The sequence below is a fragment of the Hemiscyllium ocellatum genome, chromosome 15 (genome assembly GCF_020745735.1).
Source record: "Hemiscyllium ocellatum isolate sHemOce1 chromosome 15, sHemOce1.pat.X.cur, whole genome shotgun sequence".
Lineage (NCBI taxonomy): Eukaryota > Metazoa > Chordata > Chondrichthyes > Orectolobiformes > Hemiscylliidae > Hemiscyllium > Hemiscyllium ocellatum.
Window position 1 is genome coordinate 49874914 of NC_083415.1, and position 27800 is coordinate 49902713.

General features: G+C 41.4%; 1 protein-coding gene across 2 annotated transcripts in view; it reads left to right on the forward strand.

Annotated features, from left to right (window-relative positions):
* Positions 1-27800, forward strand: part of lama5 (laminin, alpha 5) — a 299172-nt gene that overhangs the window by 192459 nt on the left and 78913 nt on the right. For both annotated transcript variants that reach the window (XM_060836449.1, XM_060836450.1), the window contains exons 28-38: positions 2205-2313; positions 5300-5397; positions 10662-10851; positions 13028-13154; positions 15474-15613; positions 16955-17070; positions 20075-20286; positions 22805-23009; positions 24633-24777; positions 26335-26475; positions 27585-27737. In XM_060836449.1, coding sequence (XP_060692432.1) covers positions 2205-2313; positions 5300-5397; positions 10662-10851; positions 13028-13154; positions 15474-15613; positions 16955-17070; positions 20075-20286; positions 22805-23009; positions 24633-24777; positions 26335-26475; positions 27585-27737 — 1636 coding nt within the window. The remainder of the gene's footprint in view (positions 1-2204; positions 2314-5299; positions 5398-10661; positions 10852-13027; positions 13155-15473; positions 15614-16954; positions 17071-20074; positions 20287-22804; positions 23010-24632; positions 24778-26334; positions 26476-27584; positions 27738-27800) is intronic.

The window sequence follows — 27800 nt, forward strand, 5'->3', positions numbered from 1 at the left end:
TGTTTTTGGTAGTGCAACACTCTGGGATGGGGAGGAAATAGTCTCCATGGACAGAACCAGAAATAGTGCATCAGTCTTTCAGCAGAAGAAAAGCAGTCCTTGTTTCCACTGGCCAAATCAGTGTTTTCATTAGAAATTGCCCAGTCCTGCACTGCATTTGGAAATTGCAATTCATTTTCGAATAACTGCTGTGGCACTGCTAGTTTATTTAAAGCCATGTGAGGATTTTTACTGATTGATGAGACACTGCACCAAGCCATCTGTACATGAGATAGAAAACCCTTTAAGACTGGAAATCTAAAAGTCAGCGTAGAAAATGCTGAAAAAAAGTGCTTCATTAGAATGAGGAAGTCACTTCAGCAAAATGAGCCAAATCTGCGTAAGTATCAGCCCTACTGTTCTTTTATTACACAACTGTTTCTTGAAGACGTTGTGGTCTCAATCAATTTATGTGGTGATATATTTGAATTGCTTTCTGAGGACAGCTTCTGGTTTGTCTATCCTAACTTTGTCCGATACACTTTCAACCTCTTACCCAAGAACACTGGTGCATTGAACATTGTTTATTTTCTTGTTTAAATAACTTGGACCTATACTTCAGTGGGATCTCAGAAGTGGCTATGTAGGAGACTGAAAAGCACTGGTTTTTCTAATTGTTCCTTTTAGCTCATTACTGTGGATTAGTCTTGTGACTCTCCTTGGCACCATCTCGAGGATTTCTTGTGCCATGGCAACATGAGCTGTGTGTAGTAATTCAGACAATTTGGCCAGGGGATTGAGTAAGTAAAAGAAACATCAATTAACATTTTGGGCGGAGACATTTCTTCAGTTCTATCATTGTCTCTCAGAGTAGTAAGAGAGAAAGTTTTAACACTGGTGTGAACTGGGAAACACATCAAGGAAAATAATTGCCAGTGCAATAGCTTATAAGGAGTTAAAGCTTGAGGTCTGTAATAAAGATATTCAAATGAAACCAGGTGTTGCTTTGAGATATAATGTGTATCACAGAAAACACCTTCTGTTTAATAGAATGTGTATGGAATGTACAAAGCAGAACTCAAATGCTGTTCTACAGAGGAATGGGATCCCACTTAACTCTTTTTTTTTAATCCTTCCTACGCTGCACTGCTGAAGCCTGGGAATGTGACACACTCCTGGTCAAGTGATGGCACGTGTCTATAGGAGAAGAATGCTCTTATATGCAAATGTTCTTATTTTAGATTAGGTTAGATTCCCTACAGTGTGGAAACAGGCCCTTCAGCCCAACCAATCCACAGCGACCCTCCGAAGAGTAACCCACCCAGACTCATTTCCCTCTGACTAATGCACCTAATACTATGCGCAATTAAACATGGCCAATTCACCTGAACTGCACATCTTTGGACTGTGGGAGGAAACCAGAGCACCCGAAGGAAACCCACGCAGACACTGGGGGAATGTGCAAACTCCACACACAAGTCACCCGAGGCCGGAATTGAATCCGGGACCTTGATGCTGTGAGGCACCAGTGCTAACCCCTGAGCCACCATGCTGCCCTATTTTGTGCAGTAATTTCTCATGTTTGCCATATGTTGTATAATTTTCTTGCTGGGAACTGCAATTTTGCTTGAAAGATTCCAAGAAACTGTGAATGTTGTGTTGATAATAAATCAGCGAATGTTGTGTGTCTTTGGACAACCATCGAACTGCGTAGAGTTGATGAAACATGGTGACCGTATAGTTACTGTCATCAATTCTTCAAGAGCATTTAGGGATGGGTAATAAATGCTGGCTGAGCCAGTGACCCCCACATGCTGCAAATGAAGAAGAAAAGTTTCAGAGTTCTCATGTCTACAATCACTGAGAACTGGGACTTGAGTCTATGTTTTTTCCTCATCGTCTATAGACTCAATCCCTTGCAAGAATTTCTCAGTGTGGAGGAAATGAAATAAACAGCCTGAATTTGGATATTTCAGGCTATGTAGCACCACTGGCCTTCCCTACCCCTCATCTGCTGCATGGCAAATTAAATAGGCAAAGAATTGGAACTGTTTCTGTGAGATTTTGACATTCCATTATGAGTGGTGTTGAACTGAACAAATGGAGCGCTGCATTATAAATAGTAAAGACTTTGGGTTGCACTCTAGACTTATGGAACAAATACTGTTTGAACCAATTTTTATTTTGCTGTCCACCTGTAATTTAAAGCTTATTTTTAATTCCAGTTTTCTGTGTCATGGAGTTGCAACTGATTCTTTGAATCGTGTCGCAGTGTATGAATTACCAACTAATGTGGAACTGCAGATCGTTGCTGACTCAGCTAACATCCTCCTGGTAAGCGATCATGTAACAAGATCAAATATGACCATTTTCTCTCTGCTTATGCTGATCCATTTAACTTTCACAAAACCCAGTCAGAGAATAAATAGGGTAAAAAGTTAGCACTAGAAGCTACCTCTATGCTTTGGAAGGGAGTTAATTGCATATGATATTCAGTAATTCTGTGCACAGTTGGACAGTAACAGTGACTTGAAAATCCTAGTATGAGGGAGTTTTACAATAAGAAGGATGTTTCACATCAACCTCTCTCCCTGCCAACATCAGGCCATTGATTCTTACTGGCCATGGGAAACGTGAGTTTATGGGAATAGGGTGGGAGGTCGGATGCTCTTTGGAGGGTCGGTGTGGACTTGATGGGCCGATTGGCTTGCTTCCACACGGTAGGGATTCTCTGATTCTATTACTGGGCACCTGAATAGGTCACTGTAAACTGTTCAGTTTGCAGTGACCTATTCAGGCTTGCAGAAGGCCAGAAGTCACTTGGGTGACATAACAGTTGGCATTCAATGCCTGTGCTGCCAAATCCTTGATACAATTGCGAGATCTTTTTAGGAGCAAAAAGTAACAGCATTGTGGAGCAATACTTTTTCCTCTGTGACACGAATTGCTTAAACCTGCTAATAGGTACAATGTTAGAGTATAAATGCAAAGTTAGTATTGCAACTAAATCACTAATTATGCCTTCAATATTGTTATTACTCTATTCTTACCTTTGTATTAATTGTTGCATTAAGTGTTTAAAACAAATGCATGTTGCTATACCTGCTAAAAAATAAGATATTTTCTCTTTTCTTATATGAGTTCTTCCAGGTTTATTGAGATTCTATGTCAAATTTATTTTGGGTTTCTGCTCACATAGTTAATACTCTTCATTCTTGTCAGAGTATACATGCATCATCTGAGGCATAGGCAATCGAGCTTCTTCAAGCACAATGCTTAACTCTATCACTGAGAGATAGGAGACCTGTAAAGACAGCCCCACCGTTTTCTTCTCTCCACTACTGGCTAAAGAAATTAGCCAGCCATTGCCTCTGAGCTTCCCCAGTGGCAAAACAAAGACTGAACTGAGCAATATGGGCATTTGTGACCAGTCTACTGACCACCCTTGCTACAGTTTCTAGACTAACAGCTGATTTTAAATAAAAATAACAATGGACCATGGATGCTGGAAATCTGAATTTTTTTTAAAAAACAGTGCAGGAGAAACTCAGCAGGTCTGACTGCCATCAGTGGAGAGAGAAACCAAGTCCAATGAATTTTCTTTGGAACTGAAAAGGAATCATTGGATTTGAAATGATACCGTCTGTGGACAGAAAGTGATCAAGTCTTCTAAGTTTCTCCAGCACTTTCTATCCTGATCTTAACGAATTGCACATAATTTTAAAAAGCAATCCAGAACCATTTACCAGTTACGTTGGTATGCAGTAACCATTTTCGCAGTAAAATAAACCAAAACTTAAAGCTCCTTTTAAAACAAAAACTGGTCATGTTTGTGACTTGATGAAGAACTTGTTTAAGTTTGGAGTCCATAAGGGGGCTTGATGAGCAGGAACTCACTACGGAAATAGAATCAATTGAGGAAGCATGGCATTGGTGCGAATTTTACTTGAAATCAGCACAGAAGATCTCGGATTTTCTGGATGTAATTTGTACCTAACATTCCTCAATCCTTTGCACTGGCTTGATTTTTAGATCATCCTCAAGCTAAATAAAATTAATGGTTTTACAAAGCAGCAGAAACTCTACCCAACAGTTCTCCTCGGATGAAACTCTTGCATTCACTGAGGGTGATTTAAACAATCCTTGGATAAACACATGGATGATGATGGAATAGTGTAGGGGGATGAGCTTAGAATAGTTTACGGTCCGCAGCATCAAGGGCCGAAAGGCCCGTTCTGCGCTATATTGTTCCATATTCTGTGTTCTACCAACTTATGTCATTAGCTTCCACAGATCAGACAGTGCCCGTCAAAGAGTGTTGTTAAGAAAATGTGACTGAAAGCCTTAGAATTTAATGCATTTAAAGTTAAATTCAAATCCTATAGGCCCACTGCTTCCCAGCCTTGCATCCTCTCAGCAGTGTTCCCCACATGGAACATCTAATCATTAAAAACATTCCTTAGTAAGGAGCTTTAACACATTCTGTACTAATAGTTATCTGTACTACTCTATTTTTCTTAAAGTCATTGTCTTAGCGTCTCGCAGCATGGAAACATGTCCTTCTATCCAACCATTCTATGCCGACCATAATCCCAAACTAAGCCAGTCCCACCTGCCTGTGTTTGGCCCATTTCCCTCCAAATCTTTCCCACCTACTTACTTACCTAAATGTTTTTTAAACATTATAACTGTATCCACATCAACCATTTTCTGTGGAAGTTCATTCCACACACGAACTGCTCTATATAAAAGAAGTTGCTCCTTATGTTTTTTTTAATCTTCCTTCTCTCACCTCAAAAATATGGTCCCTGGTCTTGAAATCCCCTATCCTAGGGAAAAGACCCTTGCCATTCACCTTTATATATACACTTCATGATTTTATAAACCTCTGTAAGGTTACCCCTCAACTTCCTGTGGTCCAGTGAACTAAGTCCCAGCATGTCCTTACAACTCAAACCCTCCATTCCCAGCAACATCCTGGTAAATCTCTTCTGAACTGTCTCAAGCTTCATAATATTATCCCTATAACATCATCTGAAAATTTTGGTTAAAATCTGGTAATGGATGAACAGTACTTCCTGTACAAGTGAAGCTATAGAAGCCCTCCTTTTGAAAGAATAATTATAACTGATCTCCGTAGGACACAGGTGTCAGTGTGCTGACTTGTGATCACTTATTTTTCAATTTTGAGCATTAGAAATTAGTGATTCTTAGCAATGGCTGATGGTAAATGTTGAGAAAGAATAAAGCGCTCTGATTTTAAGTGAGATTTAATAACAACAGGATCAAGCTGTTGCTGATTTTGTTTATTTGTTTGCAGAACAAAATATACCTCATACCCCATGAACAGTTCACCATGGAATATGTCCTGCCAGGAGTACATTGCATCAGTATTCATGGAACATTTGCACCAGACAGGTGATTGTACTGCCTAGTATGTTTTTTCCAGCTTATCTGACTAATGCCAACTGGTGAGCCAACCTCTTAGTAGCTACTTCTTAAGGTAGAGAGAATGTGATGTTACATTTTTATCATAAACAAATGAGTGTTAAAATTATTCTTTGCCTTTTCTAACTTTGCGTGAGCTCAATGATGTTCTTGTAATTTGAAAGATTTCCTGAAAGAGAATGATATGGTGTTTGGAAGAAACCAACAGCACTCAGAATTAAGTCATAGAAAGTGAGGACTGCAGATGCTGGAGATCAGAGTCGAGAGAGTGGTGCTGGAAAAGCACAGCAGGTCAGGCAGCATCCGAGGAGCAGGAGAATCATTCCTGATGAAGGGCTTGTGCCTGAAATGTCAATTCTCCTGCCCCTCGGATGCTGCCAGATCTGCTGTGATTTTCCAGCACTCAGAATTAAAGCCATAAGAACTCACAACATAAGTAGGCCATCCAAACCATCCAGTCTCCTTTGCCATTCAGAGAGATCGTGACTGTTCTGATAATCCTCAACTCCTCTTTCCTGCCTGTTCCTCATAACCCTTGATTCTCTTACTGATTAAAAATCTGCCCAGCTCAGCATTGAATATGCTTGAGGGCCCAGCCTTTTGAGCCATCTGCAGTAAAGAATTCCATAGATTCGCTACTTCTGAGAGAAGAAATTCTTCCTCAACCTTATCTGAAATGGGTGACCCCTTTTTCTGAGATTATGCCCTCCGGTCTTAAAACACTCCCACAAAGGGAAACAGCCCATCCACATTCATCCTGTCAAATCCCCTGAAAATCAAGTATAATATTTAATCTTTAATAAGATTGCCTCTCATTTTCTAAACTCCCATGAGTAAAGACTCAACCTACCCTCATAAGTCAATCCCTCCATCATGAACTTCTCTGGACTGCTTCCAACACCAGCATATCTTTCCTGAGATAAGGGGGCCAAAGCTTTTGGCAGTGTTTCAGCTGTTGTTTGAGTGATACCTTGTATTGCTTTGGCAAGAATTTCCCTATTTTTTTTGTACTCTATTCCCTGTGAAATAAAGGACAACATTCCATTTGGCTTTCCTGTTACCTGCTGAATTAGATTAAATTCCCTACATTGTGGAAACAGGCCCTTCGGCCCAACCAGTCCACACTGACCCTCTGAAGATTAACCCACCCAGACCCATTTCCATTCTGACTAATGCACCTAATACTATGGGCAATTTAGCCTGGCCAATTCACGTGATCTGCACATCTTTGTGACTGTGGGAGGAAACTGGAACACCCGGAGGGAACCCACACAGACACAGGGAGAATGTGCAAACTCCACACAGACAGTCACCCGAGGCTGGAGTCGAACCCGGGACCATGGTGCTGTGAGGAAGCAGTGCTAACCACTGAGCCACTGTACAATGTCAACTCTCCTGCTCCTCAGATGCTGAGGGACAGGAGAGTTGACATTTCAGGCAGCATGGTTTTGAGTGAGGTTTATGCATGAAGATATCCAAATTACTCTGTACTGTAGCTTTTTGCAGTCTTTCTCCAATGTAACAATACTCAGCTTTGGTTATGCTCCTGCCAAAGTGCTTAACCTCACCTTATGTTCCATTGGTCAAGTTTTTGCCCGCTTGCTTTAATGTGTCTGTACCCCTTTTCAATCTGTGTCATCTTCACCACTTGCCTTCCCACCTTTCGTTTTCTATATTATCCACAAACTTAGCTATTGTACATTCATTTTTCTCCTTCAAGTTATGCATATATTGTAAATAATTGTGACCCCAGCACTGATCCCTGGAACACAGATTATGGAAATTTATCTATTTGACCTATATGCATGCTATTGTGAGAGTTGACCATAATTTGAGCATTTAACATTTAATTATTCGGTACATTTCAATAAATCCCTAACACTGCTCAGATTTAAGGTTCTTACTTGTTGCAGACATTACACAGATAGAATGCAGTCCTTAATTTCCTGGGAGTTTTTTCCAGTTGCTATAACTTTAATGGACAGCCTGCAGGCAACCCAGCAACGTGGAATTGGGATTTTTGTGTGTCAAATCAAGTTAGCACAGAAGTGGTCAGCCAAAAAAAAAATAGCATTAATAGCTGCTGTGCCAGTCTGTTGCCTTATCTTGATTGTGATAATTTTGAGAGGGTGATTAAATGAACTCCGTATGCTGTTAATCAGGCACGTTTATGTAATTAATGAGTTTGGTAAGAACCCATTGCCTAAACTTATCAGATTTTAAGAGGTACAGTTGCCCTTTGGAAGTTGTTCAAAGCTGAACAACTCCAGTCTGTCTAGAAGATGGAAGATAATATTGGAAATGTTTTAGGTGGTTTTCCAAAGAAGAGAGAAAGTTTTGCCAAAAGTCTTTTAGAAAACAATTATAGATTAAAACTTTACAATTTCCTTAATCTACACTGGGTTTGGATTCATGTTTTTCCACCTGCCCTAGTCAGTTTGAAGATGCTGATTCCTTTATTTTCTATAATTAGAGATAAGCAGCAGCAGCAATGGCTGGTTCCCTGCCTTTATTACTGCCCCCACAATAGCTAATTAGCCATTACTGATCTCGCGCAAATTCAGCTTGTGCCTTGATGAAAATATCGACCTACACGTAGCCTCCGTCAGGGATGGGTTTGCAACCGGGAAATGAGACCAGCTCTTGCCCATAGATTCTCCGGGATTTTGACGAGTCCTGTACTGAAGTGTCTGAAGGCACTCGGGAGACCCTTCTCACAAATTCATGAAATAAAATTTACAGCACAGAAAAAGATCAGTTAGTGTTGAGCACTGGGTCATTATGACATCACAAACATTTAAATTTGAGTTTCACCTACTCTGTTAAACACAATATAAGTAGTACCATAAAGTGTGTTTTTATTTTCCAAAACCATCAGATGTCTTAATCTCCTATTGCTGAATGATCCTTGAATACAGCTGCCTGTTTTGGCAGGTCTTACAAGAAACCCTAAATGACTGTAATTTATTGTACTAGTAATCTGAGAACATTGTATCAGGATGAAGGGCTGTTTGCAAGCTGGGACTTCATAACTTTATAATAAAATTATTTTCTGTTAACGCATGTACTCTCAGTACATCCTGTATCAGTGCTGATTCATGATATTTATAATCATGTGGAAGTGACTGCTGATAATAACCACTCCTGTTAACATATACTCTATTGAAGTATCCAGTAACAAGTGCTGATGAAAGTAGGTTTGGTTAATACTTCTTTCAATCTGCATATTTTGACTTTATTTAGGTGAGCTTCCACCCAAGTAACTGGAGCTGTAGGTGATTTTGACTGCAGCCTGAGGCACACAATAGTTCAGAAGTGAACACACAGCACCAACAGGATACAAAAATCTAAGAACTAGACAATAACTAAATATAACTTACAAAATATTTTCCCTATTCTCATTATTTTTTTCAAGAAATCATCCATATGATCTGTTTACACACTTCGCCATACGGAAATGGCCTGGATTTTAGAATCAGAAAACACAGAAGGTGGCCATTCAGTCTATCATTCCTGTATTCTCCTATATTTTATTTATAGCCCTGTAAATATTTACTCTTCATGTATTAAAAAGGAAATTGGTTCACGTTACTGTTGAATCTGCTTCTACAACCCTTTTAACAGTGGATTTCAGATTGCAATAACTCATCATGTAAAAACAAAAATAATGATATACCTTCCTGTCACCTTTGGCTATTTTGCCAGTCTCACTCTATGACTGTATTGATTTTCAATTTGTTTTGCGTGATTATTGCTGCTTCTTGGCAACAATGACTTCCTATTTTCTCAAAACAGTCCTGGTTTTAAACAGCTCTAACAAACCTCCTTACAACCTCACCCCCCCCGCCCTTCTAAGTTGAACAACCTCTGCTTCTCCAGTCTTTCCACGTGACTGATGTGCGCCACTCCTGGACTCAATACCATGAATCTTTACTGTGCCCTCTCTATAACATTCACACCTTTCCTAAAGTATGATGCCCATATTTCTAGGCCATAGAAATACGAACGGGAGTAGGCCATTCGGCCCGATACTCCTCTTGATGCCAACTAGGGTTTCATAAACGTTCATAGAGTTGTATAGCACGGAAACAGACCCTTTGGTTGAACCCATCCGTGTAGCCAGGTATCCTAAACAAATCTCGTCAAATTTGCTAGCATTTGGCTCATATCCCTCTCAATCCTCTGTATTTGTGTACCCATCCAGATGCCATTTAAATGTTGTAATTGTACCCGCATTTCCACTTTGCTGCTATTTATAAATCCGTGGATCCTTTACATTTTCATTGTTAACTTATTTTCTCAACTGGTTGTGCCTATCTCACTGAGTTTGTATACAAAGATCCTCTGGTCTCTTTGTTCCTCCATTTCCTCTAGAATTGAATTTCTTAGTTTGTTGCTGTCATCTTTCCAAAATTTATCACAGCATGCGCCCTCCATACTAAATCCCATCTGCTACATCTTGGTCCATCCCACCAGCCTGTGTAGTTCTATACTATCCTTCTTATGGCGTACAACATTCCTAAGTTTTGTAACATCTGCAAGTTATGGAAGTTGTGTGCTATACACCTAAATCTGAGTTTATTAATGTAGAGCAAGAAAAGCATTGCTCCAGTGTCAACACTGCAGAGTTTGATCCTATTGTTACTCAGGTCCATGCAGGGAAGCTCAAATAGCTGGACACAGAAGGGATGTGATTTTTGTAGCAATGTCAGATATACGTATTCTCCACTCGAGACCCCCAAATAAATTCCCATCTTTGGCCTCTTCCCACTTGGAGTCCCGTTTTATATACTATCTTACAGTTGAATAAACAGTGGCCCACCACTGATGTGTTTCCTGTCACTCAAGTCAACTTTGTGTCCATGTTGTCACAGTCCGATCTATTCTATGGCTTCTATTAATAAAACCAAGAAGGCTGTATGGTTTTTGAATGCCTTCTGAACTTGGTTTGTATATGTGCACCCCAAATCTCTCTGCCCCTGCACCCCATCCAGAATTGTATCATTTAGTTGATAGTGCCTGTCTTATTTCTTCCAACCGCAATGGATCACTTCCTGCTTCTCTGTGCTAACTTTTGATCTGTTATACTTTTATTATTCTGCCATTGTCTGTGTTTTCTCTAAGTAGCTTGTTCATTTTTATTGCTACCTTTCTGAGCTCCATACCACTGGCAAACTTGGAAAGTATGGCTTGCATTAATGTTTAATCTTACTGTTTTGCTGTCTGCCTTGCAGTGGCTCCTGCACCACCTCCAGGTTCCAGAAGCCTTCTCAATCCATTATCCTGAGAGAAGGAGAAATTTCCTCTCCCTCGACACTGCTGCACCTTTATCCACTCAGAACGCTTGACCGACTGCAACAGCCTCCCATTCAACCACCTACCATTGTGGAGACAACTGACTTGATCTTACTTCGGTCCCCTCAGGTAAATCCTACTATATGTTTGTAGTCACAAGACCAGCCAAATTGACATAGGGAGTTAAAAGTTAGCCTTTTGAAGCTCTATAACATGGCATCCAAATTCAATATGAAGGTTAGGTCAATTTAGTAATGATTAACTTGGCACAGATTAGTTAAAAGTCTAGCAATACAGTTTAATTTGCTGGAAGCACAATGATAAAGCTTAGAGCTATATATTGCTTATGTATAAAAATTTATATATTATCCTCCATTAACAGTCATTGGTTCCAGACTTTATTTTGTTGTAATAAAAGGTTTTATTTTCCTGTGCTTAGAAATTTAGAGACTTTAACGAGAACATAAAGCAACAACCTGTGAAAACATGCCTCTGATCTGAAAAAAGTACAGGAAACAGCTTCCATTTATCTCCCCAGGCTACATCATTGCGTCCGAACAATTTCCTGTGAATTCAAGGTGCTATTGATTTGTCAGTGTACACAGGAATTTGCAGGCAACCGGTACTCAGTTTATTTTTGTTTGCCAATTTTCTCATCTCTCATTTGAAAGTACTGTACACAAATGGCCTATTGCCAGATATGGTACTCTGTTATGATCCAAATGCAAGAGGCTTCTTGGCCAACTCTCATTCTCGCTCAATGTTCATGCACTTGGACGTCCATCTGAGCCTCAGGAGAGCTTGTCAGGAGCTAGATTCCTGGCGAATTCTTCTTGAAACTGAATTTACTTGTATCACCCCTGCCACTTGCATGGCAGAAGTCAGTTGACTCTGCGCAGTTTGGAAATCAAGACTGAGATTTTTTTTGATTTACATGATTACTCATTGGTTTAACTTGCTAAGCACCAGGGCCGTAGAGAAAAGGACAATTTAATTTCCCACACTCAGATTTTTCTAATGTGTAGAAATACTGGGTAGTTCTGTGACTGGAATCTTTCCAGCTTTGATTTGGGGTGTTCACTGAGTTAGCTAGTGGCAGCTGAGCCAACAGTAGAAGTATTACTTTGGGATTACTACTGGTATAAGGGAAAATTAAGTGCTGTTTTTCATGATACAACCCATCAATCTGTGTTGTAAAGTGCATGGACCTGAGGATCAAACTCCACATCACGTGCTCCTGTGGAGAATTGCATGTTAATGCTCGAGCACAGTACTTTCAGGTGAGTGAACGGATCTTCTGAGTAACCAGGAAACACGTGAAACAGTTGAATTTATTCTTCACTCGCTGCACAGCTACCCATGAAATGGGGTAAGGTCACAGATTGGAGCGAGGCAGAGTGAAATAGGGAGGAAAGAAAATGTGGAACAACTAGCAGATCAATGGGAAAAGGGAAAACTTCTGGATCCAGGTATCTGAGCTTCCCTACAGCAGCTGGATGCAACCATCTTTGCGAATCCAGGCTTACGATTGTTAAAGTCTAAATATTTGCTTAAAATCTGAGCCGCAAGACTTTATTAACATATTTCAATGACTGATCCACCTCAGCAGAGCATTGCCTGGACACCAACCTGCCTCCTATTGAGCTGCAAATGGGAATGTGAGGGAGGTGATGGCCAAGTGGTATTATTACTAAACTATCAATCCAGAAACCTTGGTAATATCTCGGGGACCCAGGTTCAAATCCTGCTAAGGCAGATGGTGGAAATTGAATTCAATAAATATCTGGAATTTGGAGTCAAGCAATGCTCTTACAATGACCAGGAAATCATTGTCAGGTATCAGGAAAAACCCATCTGGTTTACCAATGTCCTGTAGGGAAGGAACTTGCCATCTTTACCTGGTCTGGCCTACATGACATTTAACTGTCTCTGGACAATTAGGAATGGCCACATGTCATTAATGAATTTTAAAAACAAGCAGCCATGGATTTTTAATAATTTCAAACGCCCCTCTCTGAACTTGCTTGGAAGTGTTAAAGCACTCCCTTTCACGGCTAGCTCCCAGTAAGGAACAAACTATTTGGAAGAGAGCAGAACCAAATCCTGGTCAAATCAATGTTTTTGGACAGCGTGTGGAGAACAGATTCAGGGAAACAGCAAAAGATTAAATTCTTGCACTTCAATTTAGTTGAAAAGTCGAGATAGAGCTTTTTTGCTGCAAACTAGCTTTTGTCATTTTGGAATGTTATGAAAGCCACAATTAAAGGAAACTGCTCCAAAAATTGATGTCCTTGTCCTTTTGCAGACTGTTGCCACCTTCAGCAGCCGTATTCCGACTCCGGGGCGATATGCCTTCGTGATTCACTTCTATCAACCAGACCACCCTTCCTACCCCACTGAGGTACTGATTAATGGAGGCCGGATTTGGCAAGGTAATCCAAATGAAGTACTCGAGTCACCTGCGGTGACTGCAAGGTCTACTAATGGCATTTGATTAAAGTAGCTATGTTTACTCGAGCAAGACTGTGGTTTCGTTTGATCACACCTTTGCTGATTGTATTTTATCAGATTATGTAACATCTATGTAAAGCTGGTGATAAATCAGCCATTATTTATGTCATACTTGTTGGTCCTGCACATATAAAAATGGGAAACGACTATTTAAGTGCAGCATTCCTTTCTACCACATTGTAGTTCCTAACACAACACATGGAAGTCTCTTTAAATTTATGATGTGGAGGTGCTGGTGTTGGACAAGGTCAAAATCCCACAACACCAGGTTCAGAGTCCAACCGGTTTATTTGAAAACACTAGCTTTCAGAGTGCTGCTTCTCCATCAGGTGCTGATGTTCTGAAAGCTAATGTTTTTAAATAACCCCGTGGACTATAACTTCATGTTGTGTGATTTTTGACTTTTAAATTTAAAAACACCTTAACTTTAGAACCATGTTTGCTATAATGAAAGGTAAAAACCAATTCAAATAAAATCATGAATGATGTGTAAAGATAAAACACTGAGGTTTCTAGAAATCTGAAGCAAACAGAGTGCTGGAGAGACTCAGCAGACCTGGTAGCATCTGCAGAGAGATTTAATGTTTTGAGTCCAGTATGACTTCTTGCGAACCCAGAGTCAAACCATGATTTACTTGTAAAGGTGGTCTCAGATCAGTTGCCATTTCTTTTGTTTAGGTTTCACACAGCTGGCAGTACTGCTGATGTGAACTAGACAGAGCTGCTAAATTCAGGCTTTGTTGAGACCGGTTTCAAAACTTTCAAATCAAAGGCATGTGAGACTTGAATTTTCAGCTGAAACTATTGAAGGAAACAGCGATTTGGAGAATCAGGTTCTGTGCTTATCTCCTGCTGACATGCAATGAAGCTTGCCTTTAATCGGACTGCTCAGTCTGCACCTAAAGTGTTTTGGAATTAAACCAATCAAATACTTCTGAAAGTGACTTGGACCACAGAGGTGAAATAGGACGTAGTTTTACACTGCTTATTCAGGAAGCACAAATGCAATTCAGTCACTGATTGGTAGCAGCATACATAGAAACATAGACAGATGCCTACAGAGTTGGTGCCACTCCTCGACTTGCTGAGGTTACCAGCAAGAATCCTCCTTAATTTATCCCCTTATCTGGGCTCTCTCTCATTCTGTGTGTGTGTGTGTGTCTGTCTGTCTCTCTCTCTCTCTCTCTCTCTCTCTCTCTCTCTCTCTCTCATATTCACACTCACTCTCTCTTCCCCCACTCTCTCGCTCTCGCTCTTGCTCTCTCTCTCTAATAAGAGACAGTCTTATTGTCTCAAGACTATGGCAACTTTACCTTATTCCTAACCATTGGGTACTAGCATATTAGTATCCAGTTTAATTGTGGGCAGTAACAATGTACAATGTGTTTTTTCTCAACATTTTGTCTCTTTCTCCTATAGCATAAATCCTTCCACTATATTCTAGCTCCTTAGAATCATAGAATCCCTACAATGCAGAAAGAGGCAGTTTGACCCATTGAATCCACACCGACTCTCCAAAAAACAATCCACCCAGTTCAACCCCTAACCCTCTTCACATAACCCAGTACAAACTCCACACAGACAATCGCCCAAGGCTGGAATTGAACTTGTGCTGTGTGGCAACAGTGCTAACCACTGCGCTGCCTCTTAGACAAGCTTCTGAGAAGCTGAGAGTTCAATTCACACCACTATAGTGCTGTTTATGCTGTGGACTGGCAGCAGAAAAGTAACAATGAATGCTGCCATTTTGTCACATAAACCCCACCCATGACTTAATGCCCTCTCTGAGAGTTGAGAGTCTATGGAATTCCCCTCCTCAGATGCTTTATCTTTTTGTGTCAGATGGGAAAAGATTTTTTAATTACCAAGGGAATGAAGGTTTATCAGTGACAAGTAGAGTTGAGGTTAAAATCAAATCAGCCAAGACCTTTTGAATAGTAGAGCGAGCTTAAAAGGCTGAGTGGCCTCCTCTTGTCTCTCATTTGTAAGTTATGCCTCATTCATCCAACTGACTGTGTTCTTCCAGTGTGTGATTGTCTCTGAAATACCCTCAAAATAGGCAGTTAAGGGAAGTATTGTCTACATTTCAGGAGCAATGTTTTTTATTTTTTAAGAAAGGATCTAGCTTTGCTGCTCATCCACATACTGTTGCAAATTTAATCAACTCTAGTTCAAAGGTTATGTTCCTTCAATGCACTTTATTGACCCAGCACCAACTTGAATTTGTTCTTGCCTTTAAGGTCACGTCAACACTTCATTCTGTCCCCATGGTTACGGTTGCCGTAGTTCGGTCCTTTCTGAAAATAAGATTATCCTGGATATAACTGAAAACGATGTGTCAATTATTATTCGCGTGCCAGATGGCAAGACTCTGTGGTTGGTAAGAGATGACATTACAGCACAATTATAAACTAAAACCATGGGCATTCTGGGCAGGAATGTAAGAACAGCCGGTTTTCATAAAATTATGTTTTTACATAATACACAAGAAATATTTCCAAATGCCAAAGTTGAACCTTTGCAAACGAAGCGTTGCTTGCTCTTAGCCAGGAGATTGAGAGTTCAAGTCTCACAGCTGTAAGGCTTTAGAGTTGAAACTCCTCTGGGACAGAGTTTAGTCTGTGGAAGAAAGCTGAATCGACTGTCATCGCACATCTATTGGCTGATTTCTGCTTGCGTTTCTGGGAAGGAATTGTGAGAATGACTGGAACTCAATGTGAAAATCAAATGACCACAAGTCACAATCCTGGAAGCTACACTGCAAATACATCAGTTAGTTCTTTCTATTGATAATCAAGCTGGGGTCTGCAGGACCTGTGAAGTTAGACAGTGTCCATATCACCATGGGATTTTGTCAAATGCTGGTCTTAATCTGCAGGAAAAACTGGTGCCTGATTGTCAGCTAGAGATTGACCATCTACCATTAGAAGTCTGTTTGTGTCACTTTACCTCATAATTCTGCACAACCTCACCTCAAAACAATTTTTTCTGTGTCTTGATGGGGTCCTGCTTGTGTTCTGATCTGATCTAACCTACCTATAGGTCACTATACCTCATTCAACAATGTCCGAACCTTCTGACCTTCATCAGGTCCCAAATGTGTAGTGTAAGTGGGTATTCACAGGACAAAGTGTAACATGCATCCATTCCTGGGTTTCTCAAGGTTGAGTGGAGTCTTGATAAAGTCCAGCAGTAAATCCTGCATTCAACCAGCCTCCAGCACTTTAAGTTCTGTCGTCTTCCCGAGTAATTTCACCAGAGTAATGTTGAGAGACTGTCAAACAGTTGTGCAATTAGATAGAGTGAATTACCAGAGTCTTTTACCTCAGGTAGCAGAGTCCAAAGCCAGAGGGCATAGGTTTAAGGGGACAGGGGAAAGAGTTAAAACTGATCTAAGGGATAACTTTTTCATGCAGAGGGTGGTGCGTGTATGGAATGAGCTGCCAGAGGAAGTGGGGGAAGCTTGTATGTTGCAACATTTAAAAGGCATTTGGATGGGTATATGAATAGGAAAGTCTGAAGGTATATGGGCCAAATACTTGTAATTGGGACTACATTAATTTGAGATAACTGGTTGGCATAGATGAGTTGGATTGCAGGGTCTGTTTACCGTGCTGTACAACTCTAATTTCAACCTCCTGACAATTAATGACTTTTACTGTTTAGCTGTGCTGAGCACACAATTGAACCATTGGTAAATCTGTAAATCTCTGTCCTTCAGGACTACATTTTGATCATACCAGAAGCTAGTTACAATTCAAACTATCTTGTTGAAGAACCTTTAGACAAGTCTTATGATTTCATCAGCACCTGTGGAGGAAACAGTTTCTATATCAAGTAAGTTTGTGCTTCAAGACTGGCTACATGTCATGCAGAAGTGGAGCAAAAGGTCGTCGGCATATTTTCATTTGCAAATCTGAATCTCCTTCAGATCCTTTATATTATCCTTCAATAATTTGTTTAAATGAGTCTGAGTAACCCATTTGCAAAGCCCTGAGAGAGGCTATGGCCTAGTGGTGTTATCGCTGGATTGTGAATCCAGAGATCCAAGTAATTTTCTGGGGAACCAAGTGTGAATCCCAACACGGCACACGGTAGAATTTAAATTCAATGAAATCTGGAATGAAGCGTCTAATGATGACAGTGAATCACATGTCAATTGTTGGAAAAGCCCATCTAGTTCACAATGTTCTTTAAGGAAGGAAATAGCCATCCTAACCTGGTCTGGCCTACATGTGACTCCAGACCCATAGCAATGTGGTTGACTTTTAACTGCCCTCTGAGCAATAAATGCTGACCTAGTCAGCGACGCTCTCATCTGATGAGTGAATTTCTGAAAAATGTTGGGGCTAAGGGGATCAATGGAGATGGGGGAAAAGCAGGAACAAGCTATTGAGTTGGATGATCAGACATGGTCAGAATGAATGATGGAGCAGTCTCAAAAGGCCGAATGGCCTACTCCTATTTTCTCTGTTTTGGTGTTGAATCCTACTTTATGTGGGAGCAGCCTTACTTCTACATCGGAGGATTGACCCCAAACTTGTACACACCATTTCAGTGAATACAATAGGGGCTAGTGCATCTTTGGGATGACGAGTCTTGCTTGACTATCTGTGAGGTAGTTCTCCTAATTTTGTCACAGGCCCCTGTGTGACAAAATTCGGAGAACTATGAGTAGAGGACTTTGCAGAGTTGTCCAGTTTAACATTATAATTTCCCGTGCCTCAGTCAATCCTGAGTGGTCCATGCAGGATTTATTCTTTTATTTAGGCTTTGTCGCATGTTAAAACAATTGGGGGGCTTGCTAGGCTATTTCTGAGTTAAGAGTCCGAAGTCACATGTAAGCCAGACCAGATAAGGATGGCGGATTACCTTCCTTAAAGGGCATCATTAAATCAAGTGAGTTTTTACGACAGTTGCTAATGGTTAGATGGTCACCATTAGATGAACTTTTAATTCCAGATTTTTATCACATTTAAATTTTGCCATCTGCCATGGTGGAATTTGAACTCATGTCCCCAAAATATTAGCATGCAGCTCTGAATTACTCATTCAGTGACATTACCATGATGCCACAGCTGAAAATGTGTTGCTGGAAAAGCGCAGCAGGTCAGGCAGCATCCAAGGAACAGGAAATTCGACGTTTCGGGCATAAGCCCTTCATCAGGAATCAGGAATCCTGATGAAGGGCTTATGCCCGAAACGTCGAATTTCCTGTTCCTTGGATGCTGCCTGACCTGCTGCGCTTTTCCAGCAGCACATTTTCAGCTCTGATCTCCAGCATCTGCAGACCTCACTTTCTCCTCCATGATGCCACAGCCTCTATCTGATAAGTAAATAAAATTCCATGGCTCCAGAGGTAGAACAGGCGAGTAGAATTGCTCCAAAGAGAGCCAGCATTAATTTAATGGGTCAGTTGACCTCCTTTGCTGTAACAAATCTCTGCATTTTCTGGCATTTACTTATTCTGATTTTGGAATCTAACTGAATGAAAAGTAAGTGCCCATACAACAGCAGTCATGATACCTTCCAACCAGTTCCTGTATGAGGCACTTAGCAACGTTACAAAGACGTTCTACAAATACATGTCAATTCCTGCCAGAAGTTCCATACCCTTGTTCTCAACTACATTTCTCTCCCACTGAGGCCAAAACAAATATTGTGCCAACTCAGATTTTTGTGTGAGCTGCATTTCCAGATCTGTGTGCTGTCCATCCCTGAGACAGCTTGTCTCTCTCCAATATTTTCTGCTGATCTTCCAAACTCCAGCCTTGGTCTGCCACCCATGTCTTGTCCTCAGTAAGTCACATTCTTCCAGCTCATTTGTCTTCACCGATTTCCACAGCTTTTTTCCATCCTGATCGAGCAAACTGAGAAAGGACCATTATTGTTACCTAACAACTCCCTATAGATCTCACCCACATGCCACCTTCGCAGTTTCCTTCAAATGAATGCCCATAGCCCTTCAGCTAGCCTCCTCCTTCAAGGCTCCTATTACTTCCCAGCACCTTTTTGAAAAATATTATTCAGGCCAACATTTATTGCCCACAAAGAAGGTGGTGGTAAACATTTTGTTTTGACTACGTTGAGAGGATTTCAAAGATTGGTTAAGAATGAGTCACATACATTAAGAGTAGCAGATTCCCTTCCATAAGGGACATTACTGGACCAATTGCAACATCCAGAAATTGTTCAATCACCATGATTGATTCAAGCCTTTTATTTCAGAATGATTTAATTAACCAAACCTAAATTGCACATCTCCTGTCATGGTATTTGAACTCCTGCTTCAGGGTTATTAATCAAAGCATGCAGATTATCAGTCCTGTACCATAACCACTGAAGCATCCCCCAAACAGTGTTCCTCAATTGCCAGTAAGATTCATAACCGTTTTGATCCCAATACTCTGGATTTCCCCCTCTGTACCTCCTCAACTTGCAAATTCACCCTTTAGACTGGATCTCTCGTCAGTTTTTCAACTATTCTCTCGCCTTGATTTTCCAGTTCTCAGTCTGTTTCTCTCCTGAATTCTGTACCACTCTGATTGCTTTCTTGTATGAAATCCTCTTGGAATGCTGAGGTTTTATGTTTAAGGTTTTTTTTTTCTGTAGCAAAACCATCTGTATTTTATCCAAAGTACATAAATTCCTTGCAACACAATCAATTGATGAACCTGTCTAGCTTAAACAAACAGGAGGAACATTGAATTTGGTGTTTGATGCAGAGATGAAAGCTCATGTTGGACCTAATTTACAGGGTGCAAACTACGAAATGTCAGCACAGAATGGTTGGAGATTTTTAAAAAAAAATTCTGATTGTAAATGTCTGAATTTCTTGCAGCCCCACGACGGCATCAAAGTTCTGCAAAGACTCTGCAGTGTCCCTCGCTGCATTCTACAACAATGGTGCCCTGCCTTGCATGTGCCATGAAGTGGGCGCTACTAGCTCATCCTGTGACCCCTTTGGAGGGCAGTGCCAATGCCGACCCAATGTGATTGGCCGTGACTGTTCCCGGTGTGCTACTGGCTACTATGGATTCCCTAACTGCAGGCGTAAGGACCAGATTTTTATTATAAACAAAGACTGAGATTCAATTAAGTGAACCAGAGCATAGGATGTTCAGACCAAGAACTGAAATGATTGTGCGATTTGAACAACTTCAGTATGCCTTTAACTTAATAAATCTAAAGGTATATTATCCGAGGGGGAATACATAGCGAAAAATGTTTGAAGAAGCTCTTTCCCACCTAATGGGCTGTTTATTTTTCGGTTGTGTGGAAAAGATCTGGGATGTAGTGTTCCACATGATGAATTCCTCACCTCAGTTAGTCTGACTTCATAGACTTAGGCAGCAAATAACTTATCCCTCCCAACCGGTGTGTACCCCAATACAAATCTTCAGGCGAATACACCAGCCAGCATCGGATGCTTGCAATAACCAAGGTTATAAGAAGATAACCAGTAGAACCAGGAGTAGGCCGTTTAAATCTTCCATTCTGCTCTGTCATTCAATCAAATCACTGCTCATCCACCTTCGCCATACACCTTAATTCCCTGAGTACGCAACAGTCAACTCAATGACTGAGCAGCGATGATTCTCTGGAGTAGAGAATTCCAAATAAAAGCAGATGCTGACAATCTGAAGTCAAAACATAAAGTACCGGAGAAGCTCAGCAAGTTTGACAGTGGTTGTGGAGAGAAGCAGAGTTAACATTTCAAATCCATTATGACTGCTCTTGTTCTGAAGAATAACTTTATTAGACTCAAAACATTAACTTTGAATCAATCTCCATGTGCTGCCTGCCCTGCTGATTTTCTCGAGTGATTTCTGTTTTTATATGAGGGAATTCCAAAAATTCCCAACTCTTTGAGTGAGGAAGTATCTCCCCATCTGAGTCCTAAATTGCCAACCATTTAAGACTGTTACACCAAGACTCTTCAGTAAGGGAGAAGAATTCTCCCATCTTTTACCCCATCAAGCCCCTTAAAAATTTTATATTTTTAATGAGATTTCCTTCATTTTTCAGCATTCCAGGGAATATTGACCCGGTTTACTCAACCTCGCACCATTGGGCATTTCCTAGGAATCCATCAAGTAAATGTTCATTTCTAACCCCCACCTTCATAATTAATCTATCCCTCGTTGGGTAACGAGGCAAAGTCTGTACACCTGTGTTCGCCAGACATTTTTTCTATTGTGACTCCAGTATAAAGCTTTATGTTTTGTGTGACCCCAGAGTGAAATTTGGGAATGGGGTTGAGGCTGATTTCTCAGCAGGATGTGGGTTTGAGCAGACATTTTAAAAAAAAAGCTAAGATACTTGCCATTTTGGAAACTCTGTTGGTATTTGCGATCATGCCTCAGGACAGATTGGATTAGGTTATGCCCTCGGGCAAAAGAAGTTAAAGGGACTTCGGAGTCAATTCCAGGAATGCCAAATCTGCTCTGCAACCACCAAAGCTGTCTCACAACCCATGACCCTGAATGCTCATCTTGTAACCCCACTGGTTGTCACAGTGTCCACTGTTAGAGCCCCTACTGGATGTTGTCCACCAGGCATAGCTTCACCAAGGCTCTATTCAAATGCAGCAGCCACAGTAAGCCTTTTTCCCATCTGCTATAATTTTGGCATGAGATCCCCAGGGAAAGCAGACCATCTGAAGAATGGCGAGGTTGAATAGGCTGGGGCTGTTTCCCCTGGAGCGTCGGAGGCTGAGGGATGACCTTGTAGCAGTTTATAAAATCATGAGGGGCATGGATCGGGTAAATAGAAAAGTCTTTTCCCTTGGGTGGTGGGAGTCCAGACTGGAGGGCATAGGTTTAGAGTGAGAGGGGTAAAATTTAAAAGGGACCTAAGTGGCAACTTTTTCACGCAGAGGGTGGTGTGCAAATGGAATGAGTTGCTAGAGGAAGTATTGGAGATTGGTACAATGACAACATGTAAAAGGCATCTGGTTGGGTATATGAATAGGTGAATAGGAAGGGTTAAGAGGGATATTGGCTAAGTGCAGGCAAGTGGGACTAGATTAGGTTAGGATATCTGGTCGGCATGGATGAGTTGGACCAAAGGGTCTGTTTCCGTGCTGGGCATCTGTATGACTCAATAATGGCTCTCTTGGATTTCCATGTGTCACCTTGCATGAACTGTTTAACCCACAGAGCTTCACTGATAACAGAAGGCCCACCTGGTAGAGATGGAAGCAGATTCAATCTAATAGAAGAATTGAACATATACTTGAAGTGAACAAATGTGTAGGATAATGTGGACTAAGCCGCAAAGCAGGCTAATTGAAAAGTTCTGTCAAAAGCCAACAGATTGATGGTCAGATGAATGGCCTCCTCTATGAGTTACAGTTATGTCAAGATTGGTCCAGATTTCCTCTTCCATTTCTAGTGCCGTGACTTCAGATAATGCACAACCCCCACTAGTGAGAGATCAGTTCATACAGATTATAAAGGGGATAGAGGCAAAAAGTGAACATTTCAAAATTGAACATGAGAATAGGTCTAAGTATGTGAAATGCTCTAAGCTTCATCGTTCCCAATTCTTTTTCCTGTTACTTCTCCAGCATGTAACTGTGGCAAGCGTTTGTGTGAAGAGGTCACGGGTCACTGTATCTGCCCTCCACGGACCATTCAACCGGAGTGCATTGTCTGTGAGCCCCAGACGTTTGGCTGCCACCCACTGGTCGGCTGTGAAGAATGCAACTGCTCACACTCAGGAATTCGAGATAGGACCAGACCTGGATGTAACAGTGAGAGTGGACAGTGCAGGTAAGGTGATGTGTTAAGTGTGTTCCACAGGGCTCCCTGCTGATATGTTTGATACACTATCCCTCCATGCCTCGCAACGGCAGGAATGTAACAGTTTAATGCCAAATTCCAAGACAACTTCATTAACACCATGGTTTTGTCTAAGTCCTGACTAATCTACTCTGTTGATCAGACGTTATCAAGTGCCAGGACAGTCATGGTGTAGTGAATTCTGGCAGCAAGGTATGTGAGAAGGAGGAGCATCTTGAGCGAGTTTATTATAACCTTCACATGACTTGGAGTAGCTACAAAAGCCATCCTAGTGCCTGCTTTTTAATTCAAGAATCAATTTGAAAGGGAAATAACAGGGAAAATATAACCTCTCTCCTCTCCCGTGATCCTGGAAGTGGATGACGGGCAAAGGTGATAATGTGACACTTGAAATAATTTGTGACTTTAGAGGAGTTTTGAGGAGTTTTTGTTTGTTAGATGTATGTGGGTCTGCTCCACAAAATGGACTTCGAGCATAGCCACCAATAACCTCATTGTTCACCCGCCCATTTCTGTTGCTAAAAATCTAGGTCCTAGCTAACGGTTGACTTGCTAAGTCCAACAGGTTTATACAAGGAAACCCCAGCTAGAGCTTCCAATGCCTGTGTGCAGCCTACATGTCAAACATTTTGATGCAGGCGTCTCCCTCAAGCAAATATTAAAGGATTATAAACAAGGTGTACTTGACTGTTAGTGTCAAGCTGCATGAAGCATTCAGTATCTGTTTTCCTATGGAACGTTTATGTACGGTGTGGTTTTCTATCACTAGTTTTGGGGAGATAGCATCAGTTCCTGGAATTTGTAAAGTCAAAACAAAAGAGTTGCAGAACTCCATGCACTGTTTCAGATCATCCTCAATCGCGTAGCGATAATCAATGAAACGGCAGGCGCTGTGTAAATGAGCTACACAGGAGAAAACACAAAAAGTTCTGGAAGTGCGCCTAAGCCCTGTGAGCACCAAAACACATAAAAAGCGCCTTATCATTTCAGCCAGTCTCCTGCTGTTGTGGGGAGTTTTTACTTTTGTTACTTGGACACAAAGTCGTGGGTGTCCGATGGTGAGGATTGCACACCCTTAACAAGGCCCAACCAATTTTTCTTCCTTTCAATAACCAGTGTCCCTGAGCAACCCCCTCTAGAGTGCCAATACACTGGCATCACATCTCAAACTCTGGCTCTCTTTGAATAGAGTTATGTGCAGGATTGGAGGTCTGGACTGGAGGCTAGGTGCCAGCGTGGACTGGGTTGGAAGGACTGTCATTCTGAACTTTTTATTTCTTTGTTTCTAATTTATTCCTACGATCTGTAATCCTGGACTTTTTGTTTCTTTGTTTACCTATTTCTTTTCCTCACAACTTGTACTGAAGAATCTGTACCTAGGTACCTTGTAACTAAAATGGCACTGTAAATGGAGACTTGTAAACTTTTCACTGGCCTCATTTGAATGCATGTGACAATAAAGCTAATTCAATTCAATTGAATTCAGGATTTACTTTGTTGTTTGCAACTGCAACTTCTGAGTTGTGGCTGAGGACATTGAGATCAGCCATATCTTATGGGTCCTTGTTAATTCCTAACTGATTCTCCACTTAGGTGCAAGCCTAATGTAACTGGACGTCGATGTGATCACTGTGCTCCTGGATATTACCACTACCCTGACTGTATGCCATGCAACTGTAATGAGGCTGGAACCCAAGCCAGCATCTGTGACTCTGTCACCGGGCAATGTCATTGCAAGGTCAGTGCTATCAAAAAGCAGCTACTCAAAATAAATACATGACGCTACATCAGATAAATTGAAATGCAAGTGACTGTTAAAGACAGTGGTATGCTTTTAAACCACTTTAAACTTGCTTCTTTGATTCTGTTCGATCTCATATTGTACCACTCTGTCATGAGCACCCCTAACAGAGATTGTAAATTTTAATGAATAAATAGTCAATTTTCTGAGATTTGGTGTCCTTCCATTCAAACTACAAAAAAAAAATTCTGCTTATTGGACCTTTTTGAGATATATTTTACAGGGACTGGTTAAATACAGGATCTATTGTGGCTGGAGCCAATTCCAGGAATTAGTTTTTCTATAAATCTTCTGCAAACTGCAAAATTGAAGATCTGTGGAAAAGCTTCCAAAATGTGAGGGTCCCAAGAGCAGAACCTCCGTTGACAAGAGCACCTTGTAAAATTTAGACACCGAGACCATTGCACACCCATGTAGACGAGAAGATGCTACCCTCTACTCTGGTTTGTTGACCCCTGTGCCCTGGCTACTCCACTCGCAATTTGTGTACAGGAATCATTGGCTATTCCCTATTGTATATTCAGAGAGAGCTAATGGCTAGGCCTTACTGGAGGAAGACCAAACCGTGAGTGGGCGGACATACATTGACTAATTTAGCTTCAATGTGCAACAGCGAGCCATCTGCAAAGTATCAGGCTTACAAGATTTTCCAGGGCAGATCCACTCGAAGTGTAATTGCTGCTCACTATTTATACAACGATTCAGTATGGTCATGCAGAGAGGCGAACCGCGTATCCATGATTTCCTGCCACCCAACCAGTTGTGCTCTTGGCAAAAAAGTCCATGGGTGGCCTCCTTGATCCATCTTCAAGTCAGGTCCCTAAGTGATCAATTAATGGCCTATGCGCCATCTTACTCCATCACCTGACTTTTAAGGAGAGAGGGAAAGGGGGTTCCTGACTGAAAAACCATGGCAAACTGCCTGTCGGGTTAGGGGAGGGTATAGCTCTAAATGTCCCAATCCGAGGGTAGTCAAATGGGGATCAACAGGTTGGCCTCTGAAAATCACACCCAGGCCTAGCCTTCAGCCTCCCCCCACCCCACCTCACCCCCATAGTGTGGCCCCATTGCATTCTCCTCATGATGCCCAAGAAGAAGATAACAGGTATTTTCCTGAAGCTCTGCATTTAATTGGCTGGCAGCTTGTGATGTGCCAGGTCACCAGTGTTGAGGCCTACGATTTGCTGAGAGGCTCGCCCACAGCTATCTGCCAGCTCTACATAGACTGCTGGGCAATTGAATAAGTTTTTTCTGTGTTGGGCCAGTGCGTTCGTCACTACCTGATAGTTCCCCTCCCACACTTAAATGAACAATGTAAATATTCCACGTGTAATTGTCTCCGGTGAGGTGAGAAACCTGATTTGAAGCCCAGTCCGGCAGCAGGGAGTAAACCTGGACAATTCCTCTCTGGTCTTTTTCTGTGTGATCTTATTAATGTTACAGGTCACTCTCTAATTAAAAGTTGTGACAAGATGTGCACACTTTTCTATTCAGGAAAATGTGGAAGGCCCACAGTGCGACACCTGCCGCCTGGGAACATTCTACTTGGATCTAGCCAATCCTAAGGGTTGTACCAGCTGTTTCTGCTTCGGAGCTACTGACCGGTGCCAGATCTCTGATAAGAGAAGAACTGCGGTGAGTTGTGCATTGCCGTCACAATGCCACACTCTCTTCAGAAAGCCCCATTGTAGACACTACCGTTCAACTGAGTTCCTGCTTTTATAGGTGTGGTCCTTCTCACTGACGGGCTATGTTGAGAGAAAATGAAAAATGTAGCAAGTAAAATATAAATCATAATCTTGGTTATGATCTTCATCAGAAATGACATGGATACATTTTCCGATTTAGCGCTCATGAAAGAGCACAGCCCGAGCAGTCAATCTTGTCTATGGTGACCGTTGAGTCCTAAACATAGAAACAGGCCCTTTGGCTCAGCATGTCCATGACAACCAACAAACACCAGGTGCTCTTCATAACATTTGTCCCCTATACTTCAGCTTTCAGACTCTGAGTGACCTCCGATTTTACACAGAACGAGATCCTTCGGCCCATCTTCCCTGCTGTTTTATTTTCACCATTGCACTGTGAATTCTTTTCCCTTCAAGCATTTACCTAGCTCTTGTTCAAAGGTTACGAATTAATTTTCCACCAGCCTTTCGGGCATTGCATTTGAAATCAGAATAATTTGCTGTGATTTTTTAAAAAAATATAAGTTTCCTCCATCTGGGTCTTTTTCTTAAGTTTGTATACTCAGGCTCACAGCTGCTTCTGTCACTAAGGTTATGCTTGAAGCTGCCTTTGAGGTTGCTGTCTCTATCACACAAGAGTGAAATTTGTCAGTCGTTGCAGGAGAGTCTAGACCAGACGGCAATGAAGATTCACACGCCATCCTTGAATCTTATCTCCGTGAGGATTTGTGACAGTGGAATAGTTGATCAGTCAATTGATCATCACAACAATATCTTGGAATCATAAACTCCCTACAACGTGGAATCAGGCCATTCAGCCCATTGAGTCCACACTGACCCTCTAAAGAGCATCTCACGACCCTATCCCTGTAATCCATCTAGCCTGCACATCCCTGGAAGTTATAGGCAATTTAGCATGGACAGCCCACCTAACCTGCACATCTTGAGGCAATACAATTGAAAGGAAACATTCCTACTTCTGAATGCATGCCTTTTTCTGAAGAATCAGTTTTAAAAGTTTTCAGTTTGGTCACCCTGCATCATTTTTGATTCCAGTTTGAACATATGAGTGGCTGGAAGTTGATGGGCAGCGATCGTCAAGAATTGCTGGTAACCCCCAATCCTGAGGACGGAGAGGTTACAGCTGATGTGGCTGATATCTCCCAGGAGCTGTACTGGCAGGCATCACTTCCTTATCTTGGAGACCAGGTACAATAAGACAGATTCACCTCCATCCGCTTACTGTCCTCCTTTACCGACCACAGACACAGT